General features: G+C 66.3%; 1 protein-coding gene across 1 annotated transcript in view; it reads left to right on the forward strand.

Annotated features, from left to right (window-relative positions):
• COL5A1 (collagen type V alpha 1 chain) overlaps positions 1-18,906 on the forward strand; it is a 102,864-nt gene that overhangs the window by 27,805 nt on the left and 56,153 nt on the right. Inside the window, exons 11-21 of the mRNA XM_029921036.1 lie at positions 2,791-2,832; positions 3,066-3,128; positions 9,713-9,787; positions 10,494-10,586; positions 12,172-12,228; positions 13,078-13,131; positions 13,441-13,494; positions 15,271-15,324; positions 16,533-16,586; positions 17,719-17,772; positions 18,508-18,552. Of these exons, the coding sequence (XP_029776896.1) occupies positions 2,791-2,832; positions 3,066-3,128; positions 9,713-9,787; positions 10,494-10,586; positions 12,172-12,228; positions 13,078-13,131; positions 13,441-13,494; positions 15,271-15,324; positions 16,533-16,586; positions 17,719-17,772; positions 18,508-18,552 (645 nt within the window). The remainder of the gene's footprint in view (positions 1-2,790; positions 2,833-3,065; positions 3,129-9,712; positions 9,788-10,493; positions 10,587-12,171; positions 12,229-13,077; positions 13,132-13,440; positions 13,495-15,270; positions 15,325-16,532; positions 16,587-17,718; positions 17,773-18,507; positions 18,553-18,906) is intronic.

Here is an 18,906-nt window from a genome sequence, read left to right on the forward strand (position 1 = left end):
GGAGGGGCTGGCCGAGGGCCACCCTGCCACGTCGCCCGCGTGCGGGAGCGGGGAGGCGGCGTCCTGCCCGGGGCCGGTCACGAGGGGGAGCCGGGCTAAGGGTTCAGCCGCCCGAATGTGCTTCCTGGTGGTCGGCTTGGGTGGGACTTCGGGGCTCCCGGGGCCGATGACCTTGGATTCCTGGGAGGGGATGTTGTGGCCTCCGTGCTCCCATGCTTGTAGAGCCTCAGCTGCCGGTCTCCCCCAGAGGGACCCGAAGCCCCGTGGCCAGGGCAGGCGGGACGTGGCCCTCTCTGGGGTGGAGCCCTCCCGGCTTGGCCGCCTGCCTGGCCTGCAGAAGCAGCTGGAAGATGGCAAAGGCAGCCCCACAGGGCTGTGGTTTCCCTCCGGGCGGCTGCCCCCGCCCGGGCACACAGCCTCTGCTCAGGCCGAGAACCTCCCCTTCCGGTTCTCCTGCGGGTCCCAGGGAGGCTTATCTGGGGGTGGGGACGGGCGTGCAGGGGAAGGTGCAGAGGTGCCCAGGGGTGCCAATGCCAGGCAGCCCCCCTGCTCTGCGACACGTAAGATCCCGACGCCAAGTCCGGGGACCGGTGGGCTGGGGCGGTGTGGTGCTGTGGGCGGTTGGAGGAGGGGCGCCCCGGAGGGACGGTGGGCATGCTGGGGTCACCCAGGGCGCCCTGCCAGAGGTGAGGGGTGCCAGCGGCGCTGAGATGGTGTCACCGACCGCACGTGTCCCTAGACACTCTGGTCCCTGAGTGCCTCTGCTCTGGACTTGGGGTGCCTTTCGTGGGGTCCATGTGGCTTCAGAGGCAGGAGGTCTTGCCTGGAAGAGGGCGGGGCCCCAGGGCAGGTAGGCGCCTGGGCTCCGGGGAGGCCCGGGGAGAGGCTAGACTGGCACCTTCTGGGCGAGCCACGGGTCTGCTCCCAGCCGCCAAGGGGGCCTCACGGAGGTGAGCCGTGGTGCACTGGCTGCCAGGCTGGGGGAGGGGGGCAGCGCGGGCAGAGGAGGGGTGAGGCAGGAGAGACCTCCCACACAGACAGCATGTCTACACAAAGGGAGGGGAACCGAGGCACCCGACGCAGCTCGGGAAGGGCTCCCTCCTCTGGCCCCAGCGTCTCTGTCCTTCCCGGTCCCCAGTTTGTCCCACGTGTCCACAGGGCCCTCGCCTGTCCCCCAGGGACACTGTGTAAACACTTGGAGTTTCTCAACCCAGAGATGCTCTCAAAGTCTTAGCTCCACAAACAGACGGCCGAGGCCTCATGGCTGACCGCCGACCGCAGCACGCGGTGGGGGGCCCTGTTCCCGCTCTCCCCGCCCTGCCCCGGCGCCCTCCCTCTGGGGGGGTGGACTCATGTCACCGAGCTCTCGGAACCGGCTCCCCCTCCCACTCCGGGCCAGGGACACGGCTGCTGTCCCCTCAGATGCATGCGTCCCGTTGTTCGTCAGCGGGGTCAGTGGCCCCTCGGAAGGGCCCCTCAGCTCAGGGGACTCAGGTTTGCGGGCTCTGGGCTGTCCTGGGGCTCCAGGACTCAGAGTCGCCCCGAGCCAGGCGGAGACTCGGCCGTCAGTCACAGGCGGCCTCCCCGCTGAGGTCTGAGACTGGCACCTGCACCTTGGGGGGCGCGGACCCGGCCAGCACCCTGCAGGGAGGCCCCTGCTCTCCCGGCCCACGAAGGGGCCCCGTTCCCCGACGGGAAGCCCAGGCTCCCTGTGCTGGGCTCATGCGTCCCGGCCTCTGGCCTCCTCCCCGGCCCGGGCTCCGTGAGCTCCGTGGCCGGCAGCTCCCCAGTTCCCGGAGAGCGCTGGTCGGCGTGTCTGAGAAGACAGCTGTGGGCCCCGCCGTGGCCCGAGGTCTCCCGCTTGACCCCAGCCCGGTTTCTGAGGCTTCCCAGCTGCCTTGTCAGAGGAGGAATCTCGAAAGCTGTTTGGACAAACCGTCTGTGTACATCTCGGTACAAACAGTCCTGGGAGCGCACATCTGTGTAAACACGCACTGGCAGCGGCTGGGGAGCCCCGGCGGGGGCTGGGGGTCAGGACCGCCCCCCACGGGTCTGCTCCCCCCACGAGGCCGTGCCAGGCTCCCCAGACCCCTGTCCACCGTGGCAGCAGAGTCCCCGGGGGCGGGCATGCGGTCCAGGCTTCCTTTCGTCCAGGGAATAGGGGGCGCAAGGTCTGCCTGGGGGCCAGGGACATCGGGCCCCCTGACCCTGTTCCGGCAGACCCAAGAATCAACGGGGGGAGAGCATGGCTGTGGCGCTGGCCCCGAGTGTGGCAGAGCCTTGCTGGTCGCGGGACCCCGGATACTATTCCCGCTGTGTTCTCAGCGAGCAAGGCCCTGCGGGGCCGGGAGACCCCTTCCCTCCCGCAAGGCCGTGCGCTGCTCAAGGCCCCGGCACTGGGATGAGGTGCAGAGGGCGTGGGGGCTGCCCGGCCCGGGCGTTGACAGCAGAGAGGAGGGTCCTGGCCTGGGAAGGGACTGGAAGTGTCGGGGGCACGACCCGGGCCGGGGAGCTCTGTCTGCTGACCCCTTCTGCTGTGCTCAGGGCCTTGGCTGTAAGGGCCGTGCGGGCGGGGCCTGCGCAGGGGGAGGGGCTTGTAGAGGCGGGCGGCCGAGGGTCCCCCGGACTTGGCAGCGTCCCCACCTTGCCCTGGGCTGCCGGTGGGCGTGCACCCCAAGGCCCAGGTCTGTGGTCTCACGGGGTCGTCCTCCCCAGCAGTCTGGGTCTGCCGGGGGCCCGGGCCCTTGCTGTGGTCTCGGGGGGCTCAGACGCTGTCTCTGTCTTCCCCAGGGCATGCTCATGGAGGGGCCGCCGGGCCCCGAAGGCCCCGCAGTGAGTGTCGTGTTGATTTCCCGGGCCCGCAGGCGGTGTTTGGGGTGGGGGGGTCGACGACACCCCTTGAAGGTCCTAGATGGAAAAGGGGGGGTGTCCACCGCCCTTTGCAGCCCTCCCGGGGCCGGCGCTGCCCCGGCCTGCCCCCACCCTCCCCTGAAGTGAGGTGGGAACAGATTGTTGTCCTGGGGCTGTCCCTTTGAATTCTGTCCTGACTTTATTTTTAATTCCAGGGTCTCCCAGGACCGCCGGGAACGATGGGACCCACTGGCCAAGTGGGTGACCCTGGAGAAAGGGTAAGGGTCCCGCGGCTCCCTGGGGGTCCCGTGCTCTGCGGGCTTGTCCGTGTGTCTTTTCGCTCTGTGGCCGGCAGTGTCCTCACGTGTGCACATGGCTGCGGCACCTCGGCGTCCTGTCCAGGCTGCCCCCCGCCCCTCACCCCTCCCACCACCCCCTTGTGGCGTCTGTGCCTTTGGACATTTAGGGAGCTCGCCTGCTGCCCGGCACTGAGCCCGGGGCCTGAGTGCCACCGAGGCTGGCGTGGCCAGCTCGCAGAGCGGGCCGCGACAGCAGCGCTATCCCCGGCACACGGATCCGGCCCGCATCCACTCTTCCTCGGTACTCGAGCTTCTCGGGCCTGATTTCCCTGCGCTCCGTCTTCCTTGTTGGAAATCAAGCAGCAGAACAGGGCGGGGGGGGGGGGGGGGGGGGCTTGCTCTGGGACGAAGGGGTGTGTTCTGGCGTCTCCCTCGGTCCAAGGAACATGTCCCGGGATCCTCCTCAGTCATAGGGACCCGTTTGGGGTCCCCCCATCAAAGGACCCCTCCTGAGGTCCCCAGAGCAAAGGGTTATGCCCTGGGTCAAAGGGACCCTTCCCCAGTTACTGCCCTTGAGGTGAAGGCTGAGCCACAACTCCGCTCTGACACCTAGTGGAATTTTGAGGTACTGCAGCCATGGGGTCCTTGCCCCGCTTGATTTCTCTGTTTTCCCTCGGGTCTAATGGACGTGGGCACGGTCAGATAGTAATCCGGGGCCAGGTTGTGGGCGGGAGAAACCAGGAGCCTGTGTGTGTCATCTCCAGGGCCCAGAACGCTGCGCAGAGCGCGTGGACCTAACAGGGAGGGTGTGTGGCTGGGGCAGGGTGGCTGCGCCTGGTCATGTGAGAGGTGGCCAGGGTCCGCTTCTGAGGCGAGCGGGGGCAGTCCGTGGGTTGGGGGTCAGGCTCTGGAGCCGTGCTCAGGCCTCGTGGCGGGGTGCCCGCCGACGGGGCAGGCGAGTGCTGACTGAGCAGCCATGGCTGGTAGCCTTCCCATGCGTGCGGCCCCTCCCCTCTGCCGTGCGGCCGTGACTCCAGACCCCGGGACCAGACCCCTTGGGTTCTGCTGTCCCTGCCCCAGCTCGCTCTGGGGGCCCTTTCCCCGTAGATCCGGACGGCCAGGTGCCCCCACGGGGCCATCGTGAGATGGACCTGCAGGTGTGCCTGAGCCTGGCCGTGAGCGAGGGGGGCCGCCCAGCGCGTCAGGTGCTGTCCTCTCCTTAGAGGCGGGAGAGGACACCGCCCACGGCGCGCACGGGGGTCGATGGGCCTCGGTCAGCCTCGGTGTTGCCGCAAGTGTCCGTCCCTCCATCCGCCATCTCCCGGCTCCGAGTGCTGTCTGGCACCGAGGACTCCTCCCCACTCGGCCCCTGCCTTCGGGCTGCACCTGGCTCGGGGCCGGCGGTGGGTGGTCTGGCCGGTGCCTGGGCACTGCAGCTGACCCAGCGGCTTGGTTAGGGGCCAAGGCCACGGACAGTGGAACATCGTGGGTTTAAGCCACTGGTGTCTCTTAAATTCAAGCCAGGATCCATGAACATGGGGAAGGCGTGCTGTCTGTCCTTGGAGTCAGGGAGATTTGAAGCCCACTCGGCCTTCTGGTTCCCTTCCAAGTGGGCAGGGCAGGCAGACTCCAGGAGCTGAGCACGACCCACCCTCTGGACCCTGGGTAAGCCACCCTCTCCCAAGGGGTTGTCCCTGTTCAGAGCTCAGCATCCTCTCTCTGCCCAGATTTCCTGGGTGTCAGCTAATCAGCTGGCAGAGAGCACTGGATGGAGAGTCAGGATCCTACATTGCCACCTGCCAGTAGGGAGGCCTCAGAATCTCTGTAGAATGAAAAACCTCCCTCTTAGGTTCAGCGATGGGGGCTTGTAAATTAACTGACAAAAAGATGGCATTGATAGGAGAACAGGCACGCACTTTCAATACTGTTTTAAGTTTTACATACACAGGGACTTGAGTGCTTCTGTACCATTTCAACCCAGGGTGATAAATCACGGGAAAGTGACTAGGAAATTTATGGGGAAAGTAATGGAAGATGAGGGTCGTTTTCGTAAGAGCTGCCTGTGCGGACTTTCTCAGTGCCTGCGCTCCGTCTCCCAGGCTCCGGTGATCAGGACTGTCCTCGTCCTGGTACGGATGGGGGTGGTGGATGATTCATGCGTCTTCCCAAAGGGAATCTTACCCTCTCCTTTCAGGCAGGTGAGAGGAGAACAGAGAATTTTGTTGATTCTCAGTGACCTTCAGCTCACAATCGTCCTTAGAGCAAAGTGGCACATTTGGGGGGGCGTGTGCTGACCCCCTTCACCTGCTTGTCTGTTCGTGAGAGGTTTCCACTGGGTGATCTGGAAGGACCCCCCGCCCCCGAACCAGGTCCGCCGTCCTCGGAGTCCGTGGCCTTCCCTGTTGCTAATTATTGTCTGTGTCTGACCTTGATTGGTTGAGCCGTGTCTGAGAGGAGAAGGGACCTGGGCCCTCACCCCGCCCAGCTTCCCTTAGTGACCAACGGCCAGGCCGGGTGGGCCGAGGGACAGCTTGTGAAGGCCGTGAGGAGGAGGCAAGGCAGCGCTGGGCTGGACCCTGGCCGGATGTCCCGGCACGCAGGTGGGGAGGCCCAGAGGGACAGGAGGGACCGGGCAGCGGGGTCGCAAGGGCACTGCTGGGCCCCACTCAGGGCGGGGCGCTCCCCGGAAGCCCAGGTCCCACATGCGGGCTTCCTGCCAGCACCACACGTCCAGGACGGAGGCCCTCTCCGGCGGGGGCCCTGCCCTCCCTGCAGAATCGGATGCGCTCCGTGCCCTCCGGGGAGGGAGCGGCGCCCGGCTGGGACCGCGTCCTGTGCTGGAGCCGCCCTGCCGTGGGGACGCTGCTGCCGCTGCTGCCTCGCCAGCCCCGTCCCCCGTTTGGCGGGGGCTCCCCCCCCCTCACTTCATGTTTCAAGGGCCGGGATTTCCTGTGGGATTTTTCTGGAATGTTTTCTGTGCCTTACAAGGTGGGCAAGCCCCGCCCTAAGGAGCCGCGGTCAGTACCGCCGCCCCCACGAGGCCGCGTGTGTCACAGGTGCCATGTGGGGTCCCCAGTACCACCCAGGGACAGCAGCCCAGTGCCACCGCTTTCCGCCTGTGGGCTGGATGTACGCCCAGCGCCTGGAACAGACGCAGGCTGGACGCCTGGCACCTGGACTGGCAGGTTCCGCTGCGGACTGTGAGGCTCTGTGAGCCAGGGAGCCTGGTGGGACAGGACTGTCGTCCCCGCCCTGGGGCGCACCTTCGGACCTGTCCTCGCCGAGTGCTCCCGAGCGCCTTCTGTGGGCCACCATTCAGCCCACCGCACCTGCTTATTCACACATCCCCACGCCCGGGCATGTCTGTGCAGGACGCGGTCACAGACGGGCGTGGGCCTCCCCCGCTGCTCCCTGCCCGGAGGGCACGGTGGGAAGGGGCCTCCATTCTGGACGTGAAGTGTCCTGTAAGCCAGGGGCCACGAGGCCCGGTGTCACGGCCCTGCCCTGGGCGTGGTGGGCATTGTCCTCCGTGGCTTGATCACTCCCCCTCTGACCCTGGCCTCCTGACTTCTTGGTGATCCCTTGAGCCCCCCTGGAAGCCAGAGGACCCACTTTCGCATCAGGGAGCATGCTGGGATGCCCCTTCTGCGGACAAGGCTGGGATTAGAAACGGCCCTGGGCACGTCTGGTGCCTCCGTCGAGCTCCGGCAGCCTCCCCGGGCACAGCTCAGGCCTTCAGACCCGCGTCCGCTCCTGCTCCGGGGGCGGGCATGGCCGGTGGGGTGAGCAGGGCGAGTGAGCAGGGTGCCCACTGTGGGCGCAGCTCCTGACCCCGTTTTCAGATCCGCAGCGGGAGGGACTCCCACACTGTCAGTGCGTGCTTACGGCGGACCTAGAGAATTTGTGCCATGCTCCTCCCCTTTTCTAGGTCTTTCTAAGAGCCAAGCTAAAATATCTCAGTAGAAAGACTCCTCCGACCCTGGGGGCCCCCTCTCCCAGACACCCTGCTGCCTCCACGTGCCCCGCAGCCTGCAGGTGCGCCCTGGGCGGCGTGCCTGGTGCTGACGGGGGCTGGCGGGCTCGGCTCCGAGCTGGATCTGCAGCCGCGGCTGCCGGCAGCTTTGCCGAGGATCTGAGCACTCGGTGCCCTCATCTTGGTGCCCGAGCCGGGCCCCCACGGCCTCCGGAAACCCCGGGGAGACGGCAGTGATTCCGTAATGTGGAGGCAGCTCCCTCGTGGCTCTGCCTGGTCTAGGCGTCACCCGGAGCCCGGCCGCGTCACTGCTGTAGAACACTCTTTTCCGACCCAGTTAGGGCACAGACCTGGGGCGGCCATCAAGTGACACAGGGAAGGTGACATTTCTTATGTCACTTTTAACCCGGTGGCTGGAGCAGAGCAGGGTCCCCGCTGCCTCCCTTCAGCTTGTCCCACACGGGCCATGTAACAAGCGAGCCAGGCCGGGGCCCGGGTTCAGTGTCCTCAGAAACGGGAAGGTGGCTTGGGTGTGGCCCTGCCTTCCAGCTCGGGGGACGGAGCCCTTATGGGACCGACCTCGGCACCCGGCACAGGTCTGCTGGCGGTTGTTCAAGCAGTCGTGGGTTAGTAGGCTCTGAGGGACTCATGTCACATTTTAAAGCTTTGCATGGATTTGCGGGTGCGGGGCATCGCCTTTCCCTCCGAACCTCCTCTTCCCTCCAGTTTCCAGGCCGTTCCCTGGGCGCCGTCCTGGTTGCGTTCGAGAGGGTCAGGGCTTTCAGAGCCCGAGCAGAGCTGCGGTCCCAGCACCGCGGCTCCGAAAGAGCAGGGAGGGGGGACGGGGGCCCCGCCTCCAGCGCCACGCAGGCCCAGACGCGCCACGGACACCACGTGGATGCATCTCATGCCGGGGGACACGGACCCCACGTCTTAAATTGGGGTTCGGCTTGGGACCGACTCCGAGTACAAGGCTCAGCAGCGCACAGCTGTCGGCACCAGACCTCCAGGCAGAAGCCCCAGGCGGCCAAACCTGTTCTAGATTTTCGCTCTTAAACACGCTTTCTTTGAAGCAGGGATTTTCCCCAAGAGACAGGTGGGGGAGGTGGTGGCTGTGGCCGTGAGCCGCACCGGAACGTACCGGAACTCCTACCCCTTCGACCCAGTGGTGTGCTTGCAGGACTTCCCCGAAAAGCTGCCCGTGGGTCCACAGCTGCTGCACGGGTCACGGCGAAAGCTAGAAACGGCCAAGTGCGCGCCGGTGGGGGCGGGTGGAATCCGCAACCCCCATCGTGCGTGGGAAACTCACGGCCGCCCCCCAGCGAGGCCGAGCTCCCGGGCAGGCCGCGGTGTGCGCTGGAGAGCACGCACGCACTGTGGGACGCTGTCACAGGGCGGAGAAGCGTCACGCGCCCCGTCGCCAGCCGCCGTGCCTGCGGCCCGCTGTCCCTGCACGCGCAGCTGCAGCCCCGGGGGCCTCTGCAGGGGGGACGGGGCGTCCACTCTGCGTCTCGCGGGACTCCGTGTTCTCCAGCGTCTCACGAGGACGGGGACCGCTTCTGCCGTGGAAGAGGAGGCAGCGCCAGGCCAGGCGCACACGGTTCCGGAGAGCCGCGCCGTCTCCGTCTGCTTGGCTGGGAACTGGGCACTGAGCTCCCTGCCCGCCTGGAGCGTGGCGCTCCGATGGCAGAGGTGGTGACCTGGCCCGAGCAAGGCCGGGCTTGGTGCCGACGCAGGACCCAACGCCCATCGGTTATCCTGGGTGCCGCCGTGGGAGCCCCTTGGCACTGGGCGGAGACTCCCTCTCCCTGGGGCTGGGCGGGGGTCTGCCCGGATTAGCGGAGAAGCTGGCAGATAAAACACTTTTAAAAAATAAAGGGTCTCATCTGCCTCAGGCTTGTAGGGTTCTGGAACCGCCAGGGTCCGCCTAGAGAGCCTGTAGGGGTTGTCTGTCTGCCGCCTGCTTTGGAGACCAGACTAACGGGATGTGTGGAGGCCACGGTGGCGTCTGGACGCCCAGGCTCCTGGGATTGCTCGAGGGGGGACTGTGTCCCCTGGACGCCCCCCGTTCACTGGGGTCCCTTGTGTCTGTCCAAGCGAGACACACTGCCCACCTCTGTCAGCGCCACACGCAGAGTCGCGGGGGCCGGTCTCAAGGGGCACCGAGCTAGCACCGCAGAGGAAATGGGGGAAACGGGCCTTGGTCTCCTGGGGGCTGCCCTGCCCATTGGCGTGCAGGCCCGGAGGGGGCACTCCTGGATGGTGGGGGCCCCGGCACGCCGGCTGCCCAGCTGTGGGAGCATCCCCTCTGTTGCCCGCATTTCGGTCCCCCACCTCTCTGTCCCGGCAACATCCCTGTGGATCCGGCTCCGAGCCTTCCCCTCCAGGCCTCTCCCCCAGACGCCTTTCCTCGTCCTCAGCCCTCAGCAGGGCCCTTCTCTCCTCTCTGCGTGGGTTCTGGAACGTTCTGTACCATGGGGGGCTTGCTGTTCTGTGCTTGCCCTGTGTGCTTCCTCGCTGGCTGTGGCTCTGGCCTCCTTCCCAGCCCACGTTGCGTTCTGACCAGCTGTCTTGGGCCCTCTGTCCACAGGGTCCCCCTGGACGCCCAGGCCTTCCAGGGGCCGACGGGCTGCCCGGCCCTCCTGGGACCATGCTCATGCTGCCCGTGAGTATCTGTGGGGGTGGGTGGTGGGGTGTGCAGCAGGGTGGGTGGATTTGGGGCTCAAATTCGGTGGAGATGGGGCCCCGGGCTCTGTGTTCCGGGGAGACCGTCCCCTGGCTACAAGCCGCTCCAGTGTGGGCCAGCTGTCTCCTAGAAACCTGGGGACCTGGGGGGTTTCCAGGGCCCCAAGTGGACCCCAGTGGTCAAGGCCCCCGGTTCTCTGCCGGCATCCGGGCTGTCTGTTGTCAGACTCTCATTGTGGCAAGTCCCTTCTTGTACCTGACCTGCCCTTGACCTTGCGGAGCCACCTCCCGGGAGCCTGGGGAAGGCGCATTCAGCATCTGGCCTGGAGGCGGGTCTTCTGACTGGTGGCCTGGGGCGGCCTGGGAGGCCAGGTGCAGCTGAGGGAGACCCTGTGTGGAGCAGGGAGCCAGGAGCTCGGTGCCCCCAGTGCACGAACCTGCCCCAGGCCCTTAGCTTTTTCTTGCCATAAACAGGTGCTGTGGGGTCTCAGAGTGAGATTCCACGGAAGTCAGAAGGGTCTTTTCAGATGTGGGGCAGGTCTCCAGGTGGCCCCAGGGCTGAAGCTGGGGCCGGCCCCAGCCCACCCAGATGCCCCCAAGGCTCGTCATCCCCCGGGAGGCCCCAGGGTTCCTCGAGGGCACCCACACTGGCGCACCCTCGGTGACCACCCCCCTTGCACCTGCAGTTCCGCTTCGGAGGGGGCGGTGACGCCGGCTCCAAGGGTCCCATGGTGTCGGCCCAGGAGTCCCAGGCCCAGGCCATCCTGCAGCAGGCCCGGGTAAGTGGTGTGTGGTGCCTGGAGGGGACAGGGCACAGCTGGGGGGCCCGGGGATCAGGGGACCAGGACACTGGGTGAGCGTGTGCTCGCCGGGGTCCACCCGGGGGCCCCGGCGAGCACTGGGAAAGGCCAGGGAGGTGTCGGGCTTCCTCGTCTGTGGTGTAGGCCCAGGCTCCGGATACGGATGTGCAGGGCCATCCAGCCCTCCCCTGGGCTCTCAGGATGGAGACACAGACCCCGAGCAGCCCTGCAAGGGGCTCCCGGAGATGGGGCAGGGCCAAGATCCAGCCTCTGGGGCAGCACCGCGGGCCCCCAAGCCCCTCGCCTGGCCTGGGGGTCTGGGGAGCGTCTGCTTCCTGATGGCTCCGCTCTCGGCACAGCAGCTGCCTGGTGAGCGCAGGTTTTACCTGACGGTGCCCCGCATGGCTGACTGCTGGTGACAGGAGGGACTCCGGTCCCTGGGGCAGGATACCACCTGTGATGGGGCGTCTCGGGAAACTGCTAAGGAAGCCCTTGTGGGGCAGCATCTATGTGGCTCTGGTGTAGCCGAGGTGACGTCAGGGATCCGAATGTGCGGGTAATCACGGGACGGCCCGAGTGTGGCGCTGTCGCTGTGGAATAGCTTGCCCGCTCGATGCTGCGGGGTGCGTGGCACACCCCCCTGCCCGCGGCTGGAGGTCCTGGCGGGGCGGCCCGGCTGGCCTTTCCCTCTGTTTCCATGGAAGCCAAGTGGGTGGGGGCCTTACAAGATTTTATAATCGAGAGGCGCCTGGGGGGCTCTGTCGGTTGAGCGTCCGGCTACAGCTCAGGTCATGATCTCGAGGTTTGTGGGTTCGGGCCCCACGTCAGACTCTATGCTGATGGCTCAGAGCCTGACCCCGTCTTCCGATTCTGTGTCTCCCTCCCTCTGACCCTCCCCTGCTCACGCTGTCTCTCTCTGTCTCAAAAATAAAGAAAACATTTAAAAAATTTTAAATAAGATTTTATAATCGAAACAAATCATTTCCAAAATGAAATTGGGGAAAACTGAGTCACAGGACAGAAGCAGAAGAGAGCCTTTTAGGAGAGGAGGCTGAGGCAGCAGGGAGTCACACTCTTGGGCTGGGCGGGGGGCTGGGCGGCTGGGCGAGGGCGCCCCTGGGCAGGCGGCTGTGGCTCCAGCAGGTCCCTCTACTCCACGGGGGCCCCCGAGTCTCTCCCCGGCTGCCGGCGGTGTCTCGGGGGACAGCAACATGCTGATACGGGGCACAGGTGCACAGGTGATGTTCACGCCCACTGCCGCCCCGGGGGGAGGCTGTTTCAAGTTCACCCCCAGGGGTGAAGGGCCAAGGCAGGCCCTACGGGTATGGCTGGAGAGGAAGGAGGAGGTCAGCACCTTGGGGGTGGGGCACGCGCCCCCGTGGTCCGCCAGCGCAGCCTCCGTGCTTCGTGGTTGGCTCCGAGGCCCCGGAGGAGCTCCATCCGACCCCCTCCTCAGAGGCTCCCGGCCGTGGTGCGCCCCGCAGGCCTTTCCTGCCTGGCTGAGCCTCCCCCGTTAGGATCAGTACCCCAGCTGTCTCTCAGTGTGCCCCGTTCTCTCTTGCAGCTGGCGCTGAGGGGCCCGGCCGGCCCGATGGGTCTTACTGGGAGGCCCGGCCCCATGGTGAGTCCGTGCGAGAGCGGGGGGAGCGTGCTGGGCGGGGGGCGTCCTCAGCCAGTCCCCTTTGGCTCCCAGCCCACCTGGAGAGAGCACACTTGAAGCTCTTATCCACCACTAATTATGTCAGTGGTGCCCCAGCGGGATTAGGGGCCCTGGGCGGGGAGCTCTGAGCCTCTTTCTTTCGGGGCTGGCATCCTGCTTTATGGTTCTTTTTCCAAAGTCAAGAGCACATGGGCAAGGTGGAGGGACAGACCCAGGACCCCCGGCCCTCCCTTTCCCAGCTGCACAAGCTGTGTGAGGTGTGTGCCCAGGCGCACTCAGGGCCGGCAATTGGGAGCCCCCGGGGTGCGGGTGGCCTTTGTCATTTGCAAGGAGGTGGAAGATTTAAGCACCTCCCACCCCCGTTCCCTGGGAAGGGGCACCTGGCTCTTCGCCCCACATAGCTCTGCTTTCAGACCCTTCGCCAGCCGTCCTGGCTCGGGGCTGCTCCCCTCCATCGGGGGCTCCTGCCTTGTCAGGAGGATGCCCGCACGCTGCCCTGAGCTGCAGGCCATCCCAGACCACGGTCAGTCATCCTGGAGAGAGCAGCAGGCTCTGTGCTGGGCCTTCTGGCCCTTGTGATGTACGTTCCACTGTCCAGACTTTTGTTCAAAACTCAGAGGAGAGGCGAACAGCCGGGAAGGTCCCAAGCGGCCTCCAGGCTCTGTCCAAGGTCCTGCTCACACCCTGGGCTCTGTCCAAGGTTCTGCTCACACCCTGGGTTCTGTCCCAGGCGGGAGCCCTGCCCCACGGAGCGACCCCTCCCTGGCGTCTGTCTGATGAGCTTTTCTAACCCAGACTGTGTCTCCCTAGGGCCCTCCAGGGAGCGGAGGTCTGAAGGGCGAGCCGGGAGACATGGGGCCTCAGGTACGTGGGCGCCTTGCCCTTGAGGCTGCTAGGGGTGAATCCTCTGTATGGGAGGCGGTGACCGCAGGCATTGGGGGGGGCAGTGCTGCATATCTTCAAGGAGGTGGGAGGGACCTGTGGCTTTGTGCACAGCTGCGAGGGACAGGGCTGGCCGCTGTCGTGGGCAGCAGACCCTGCACCCTGCCTGGTGCTGCCTGCTCAGGAGACAGCGAGCCACCGGCCGGTTGAGGGGCACAGGGACAAGCCTTTGCTTTTCTGTCTGAGAAACACAGATGCCCCTGACACTCTGCTCTCTCTAATTTCGGACAGGGTCCCCGAGGAGTGCAGGGTCCACCCGGCCCGGCCGGAAAGCCTGGCAGAAGGGTAAGTGTCTTGGATCTGCGGCCGCAGCTGGGTCCCTGCGGGGGTGGAGTCTGCGGTGGGTCTGCCGCGCCCCTGCTGCCAGGCTCGGGCGGAAGCCGGGTTGGCCATTGCCCTCCCATCGAAGGGCAGCCGTGTTCATGGTCGGATCCCCTTCCCTGGGGGCACGAGCCGTGCCTGTGTCCTGGGGCAGGTGTGCCTTGCTCGCCTCTGCCGCCCTGGCCTCTGGCCTCTGTCCTGAGCCTGTTGATTTAGTTTAACAAACGTTTCTAATGAGGGTAACTCCTCCGGCAAGCGTGGAGGTCACAGAAGTGTGGCTGGGCCTTAGGTCCTCGAGGTGGCCTTGCGTCTCCAGGAATGGCCTTGGTTTGGGGGAAGTGTCCTGCGGCTCACCTGGCCGTCCAGGCCTCCGGGAGGGAGTTCTCGTGGGGGGGGGGGGCATTTGTTTCCTACGGTCCCGGCTCTGAACGGGACCGGGACTCACAGCTTCCTGTAAGTCAGTATAAAGGAAGTGTCCCCGTGCGGACAGGCCCCGGACCGCCCCCCACGTGCTCTGACACGTGGATCTGCTCAGCCAGAGACGGTCACAGCGGGCGAAGAGAAGGCTTGGGGTCATCCTGTTCGCGTGTGAGCGCGTGTGAGGCGGGCAGGGCGCCTCCGTGGAGCGGGTGCCGTGATGGGCAGGAGGCCCCCGGGGGCGCCGGCCCGAGCCGGGTGCTGGCCATCAGGGGCGGCTGCACGTCCTGCCGGGTGGTGTCGTGGTGTGAGGTCATGTGCAGTTCTGACCCATCTCCCTCCATTTCTGCGGGGGGCGGGGTCCGTGGTGTCTCTGCTGGCCTGGCTTGGCTTCAGCGTGTCGCCCCAGAGCTGTGTCACTTGGGGGCCTCTCCTGAGGGCCTTCTCATCCCTGGCGGCTCCGTGTAAGCTTCAAGCCCAGGGGAGACCGGCCATCTCCTTGTGGTCCACCTGGGTCCCCTGCTTCTTTCTTCTCTGCTGCTGCCCTGACTGTCTCCTCTGTACTGTGAGGCCACCAGCTGTCTCTTTCCAAACGTTCTCTGTGCTTGGCGGTGAGTGGCGGCCTCGCTTGATGGGCGCACGCTGGACGGTGCGGGGGAGAAGGGGCTCGTCTGGGCCAGGTGTTCGAGCTCGGCTGGCCGACATCCCTCCTCAGCCGAGTCCCTGCCCCGTCCAGGTGGCCCCAGGCCTGGCGGGCTCTCCCGGGGTGACCGGGGGGCCTTTGGAGTGGGCCCAGCCCTTCAGCCCCGTGCCTGGTCGGGTGGGGACCGTGGGCTTGTCCCCGGCACTCTGGTGGAAATAGCCGGAAACCAGGGCCCCAGGAGTGGCCTCCAGGGGTGGAACGTCTTGCTCAAGTAGCAGCTGTTTTGTGGCCGGTTGCACTGGCCCCGGGCCCTTCTTTCTGTCACGCTTGGTCTGTAATCAGGCTTGTAAACGGTGGAAGGGAGGCAGGCGGCAGATTGGTGGCCGGGCACGCTCCCTCTGGAGCCCTAGGCCCCCAGTTCCGCAGACTCACAGAGCTGCCTGGTCGCTGTCCTGCATCCTGGTGTCCCCTCAGACACAGAGACGCGTGGCATCGTCTCCACCCAGCTCTTCACACGGCGAGGCGCAGAAAGGCCGGGACCACGCGAGAAGCCCATGGCAGCCCCGGCTCTGCCCGTGTCCTCCGGACCAGCCTGGCCACGCGGGGCTGGTGACTCTGCTTGGTGACACAGGAAGCCCTGACTCACAGACCCCAGTGACAGTTTTCCTCCTGTGTTCCAGGGCCGCGCTGGGAGTGACGGGGCACGAGGGATGCCCGGACAGACCGGCCCGAAGGTAGGCTGCGCTCACGGCCTGGCGTCCCGCACCTGCGGCCGTGGTCATTGTCATCACGCTGATGGTGCGGCCAGCGTGTCAGTGGTGTGATGCAGGTCACTCTGGTGACAAGTAATGATCCTGATGTTCACGCTCACCTGGGGGAGCCTGGGGGTGAGGAGGGCTCTGCTTGGGTCAGCCTCTCGACCGGGTCCAGCTGGGTCGAGGGCCAGGGCTGCCGGGGTGAGTCTCACAAGCGGACCTGGCCAATCGGCTCCCTTCGAGTGGGTGGTGGGCGTGGGGGCACGTGGAATCCCAGCGATGAAACCCATCCGTGAACAGACGGATGGCAGGACAGCGCGATGGGGGCCGACTCGGGGAGCGCAGGTGCACGAGGAGGGGAGCCTTCCTGACCGGCTTTGGGGCGTCGGCAGGGAGCGAGTGGATGATGCGTGGGGGCGGACGCGGGGCTCACCTGTGCACGAGAACAAAATCTGCGCTGGGGGCACCAGGCGGGGCCCGGAAACCCCGCCCCCTCGGCTCCCGCACTGCTGCGAGCCCCTACCCCCGTCCTTGGCCAGCCCTCCCCTCTCAGCTCCGGCAGAGCCGTCCAAGGCTGCACACGGCGCCCCTCTCCAGCTGTCTCCTGGAGGGGTGGAGAACGGGTCACCGCACCTGCCGGGTGTCCGAGACACCTGTTCACCTCGTCACCCGTGTGGGTGAGCTCAGTGCTCCCCACACGCCCTGAGCGCTTGGAAGGCTCTGGTCTCGAGCCCCCTCCCCCCCATCCCACCCCGAGTGGCAGGAGGAAAGAGGGGCTTCTTGAATCTCTCTTGAGGCAGGCCGAGGTGGCCTGGGAGCCAGGGTGCCCGCGGGCCAGTGCGGGCCCATTGGTGACGCATTGTGCTCCCACGTGTCCCGGCACTGAGGGCGTAGCCGTGAGCCAGACGGGCACACACCGCAGTGTGGCAGTGGTCACCCAGACATCGAGGCTGAGTCTGTGGCCCAGGACAAAAGTCACCTCTGGGTTTATAGCCTTAGTTGGTGTTTGTGGGAAAGGCCCGGGGAGCATAGAGCCGGGGGCAGCGGAATGTGTGGTGAGCGGAGGCTGTGGCCCTCTGACCAGGGTCCTGAGCCCCAGGATGCATAGATGCTGCCTGAACCGCGGCCCCAGGAGGGACGGCCAGGCTGTGCGGCGGCGGCTCTGAGCAGACTCTGTCCTCTCGCAGGGTGACCGCGGCTTTGACGGCCTGGCGGGGCTGCCGGGGGAGAAGGGCCACCGGGTAAGTGCTCCCCGTGTGCGCGTTACGGCCGCAGAGGTCCTGATGGCTTCCGTGCAGTGGGGGTGTTTCCGGGGAGAATGTTCCAGAAGGCCCGGGATCTCTCGTGTGGGGCCGCGGCCCCTCCACTCCAGGGCGGTCACTACAGAGTCAGGGAGACCAGGGCAGCGTGACGCCTTTGTCTGCAGAGCGTCAGCCCAGAGAGCGCGGCTGTCTCGTGTGCCATGTGCAGCGAGAGAGCCCGTCGGGCCCTCACAGCCACGGGGCACGGGAGGGTCAGGGGGCATTCCTTAGAGAGACCCGCTATGGGTTCCCTGGGGACCCCATTTCCGGAGCTGCTGAGGACCCTCTGCACCGCTCGGGCGGAGACTCGGGAGGCTGGTGGCAGCTCCGGGGACGGGACGGGCGCGTGCCGTGGCCTGGAGCCCCCTGTTCTCTCCTGTGTGGGGCGGCCTCCGTGGGCTGGCTCTTGGCCGCTCTCCGGACGTTTCCCACCTTACCTCTTCTCTTCGAAGCAGACCCTGCCTCTTTTGCACTTTGGCACAGTGTGGACACGCAGGCACGCGTGTGAGTGTGCACACACACCAGCACACACGCTTGTTGACGGTGCCGGGAGGGTTTACCGTCACGGCCCACAGCCCGTCGGGGATCAATGTAGCCATCGCCAAAGCTGGGTCGTCCACACTCTCCAGCCATGACGTGGAGACTGGAACAGAGGCAGCCGTCAGGCCCGTCCGTTTGACGGATGAGCACATATTAGGCACCAACTGCATGCGAGGCCCAAAGCTGCCAGAGGCGGGAGGTAGACTGGCGCTGACCCCAGGACTCTCACGGTCCAGGGTGGCAGCCCTTTCTTGGGGACCCTGTGGGGCCAGCGCTGGTCCCCCACTTCCCACAGGAAGCGGGAGGGGGTCGCTCAGACCCACCGCAGGGTCCGGGGCGCCGTGCACCCGGGGAGCCCGTGGGGGCAAACCTGCCTCCCGATACCAGTCCCCAGTTACCACCTCCTGTTGCTCCGGGTCTGCAGTGGGCCCTGGACTTCTGGTATCACCATCATGGAAAGGCGGGTAGGCCTTCGAGACAGTCGGGGGTGCCTGTTCCCAGTGCCTGATGCTGACCCCACTTGATGTCCTAGGGTGACCCCGGTCCTTCCGGCCCGCCGGGACCTCCTGGAGATGATGGAGAACGGGTGAGTGCCGGCCTGCTGTCCCCTGGGCACGGAGGTGGGGGGGTTTCTGGGCTGGAAACCTCCAGGAAATGCTGGCAGCAGTGGGACTGTGTGACTGGTTGTCGGGGTGCAGGTGGGACAGGGGGGGCTGTGGGTGGGCAAAGCCAGGACATGGGGCAGGTTGCATGCCACTTCTGAGAGACGGCGGGCGGAGACACTTACCTTGACCTTTGGTCCTGCTGCTGCGTGCCGACCGGGAGTGCTTTGGCCTGCCGCTGGCCTCCGAGGGAGAGAGCGCCCCCAGTTCTGGGAACCACAGCCCGGGGCGCCGTCGGGGAGGGGGGCCAGGAAGGGCCACGAGCTCCGTGCCCCGGGTTGTCTCATGGTCCAGGCAGAGGCTGTGGAGGGTGGAACCCAGGGTTTGGGGGAGGGGGTGGAGAGTCTGGGAAAAGGCTGGCCTTGGCCCTGGAGGTGGGGTGGGGGAGAGGGCTGGGAGTGGGCAGCGGGGAGTGATGGTCTGCCCGAGGCTGGAGCCTGGGCTGGGGGCAGGCCTCGCACAGGGGGCTCTGCGTCCCTGGGATGGGTCAGGTGTGGCTTCCTGGGGCCTCGGGCCCAGCGGCCCTGGACTAGGAGACCTGGCAGAGGCTGAGGCAGCCCCAGGCCAGAGAACCCTGCTGCACAGCTGACGGGAATGCTGTCTCTCTGTCCAGGGCGTAGAACCTGTCCCTAAAATCTTGCCTCTTTTCTCCCCCACAGGGTGACGATGGAGAAGTCGGGCCCAGAGGGCTGCCCGGGGAGCCCGTAAGTCCTGCTCGAGTGGGCTTCTGTCTCCTCAGTGTGGTGATGGGGCTCCAGGGGCTGCTCCAGGCACCCGCCCAGAGCGTAGATTGGGGGGGGGGGCAGCCTTGAAACAGACCTGGGGGGTTTCTCCAGCAAGGAAAAAGGAAAGGCTAGTGGGCAAATAGCGATCCCCAGGGGAAGAAGCTGAGGCCCAGAGGCCTGTGGTTGGAACTCCAGGCTGCAGGCCTGGGGGATGTGCAGGGCCATCGTGGGGGTGTCCAGGGCCATCGTGGGGTGTGCAGGGCCATCATGGGGGTGTCCAGGGCCATCGTGGGGTGTGCAGAGCCCTCGTGGGATGTGCAGGGCCATCGTGGG

The sequence above is a fragment of the Suricata suricatta genome, chromosome 13 (genome assembly GCF_006229205.1).
Source record: "Suricata suricatta isolate VVHF042 chromosome 13, meerkat_22Aug2017_6uvM2_HiC, whole genome shotgun sequence".
NCBI lineage: Eukaryota > Metazoa > Chordata > Mammalia > Carnivora > Herpestidae > Suricata > Suricata suricatta.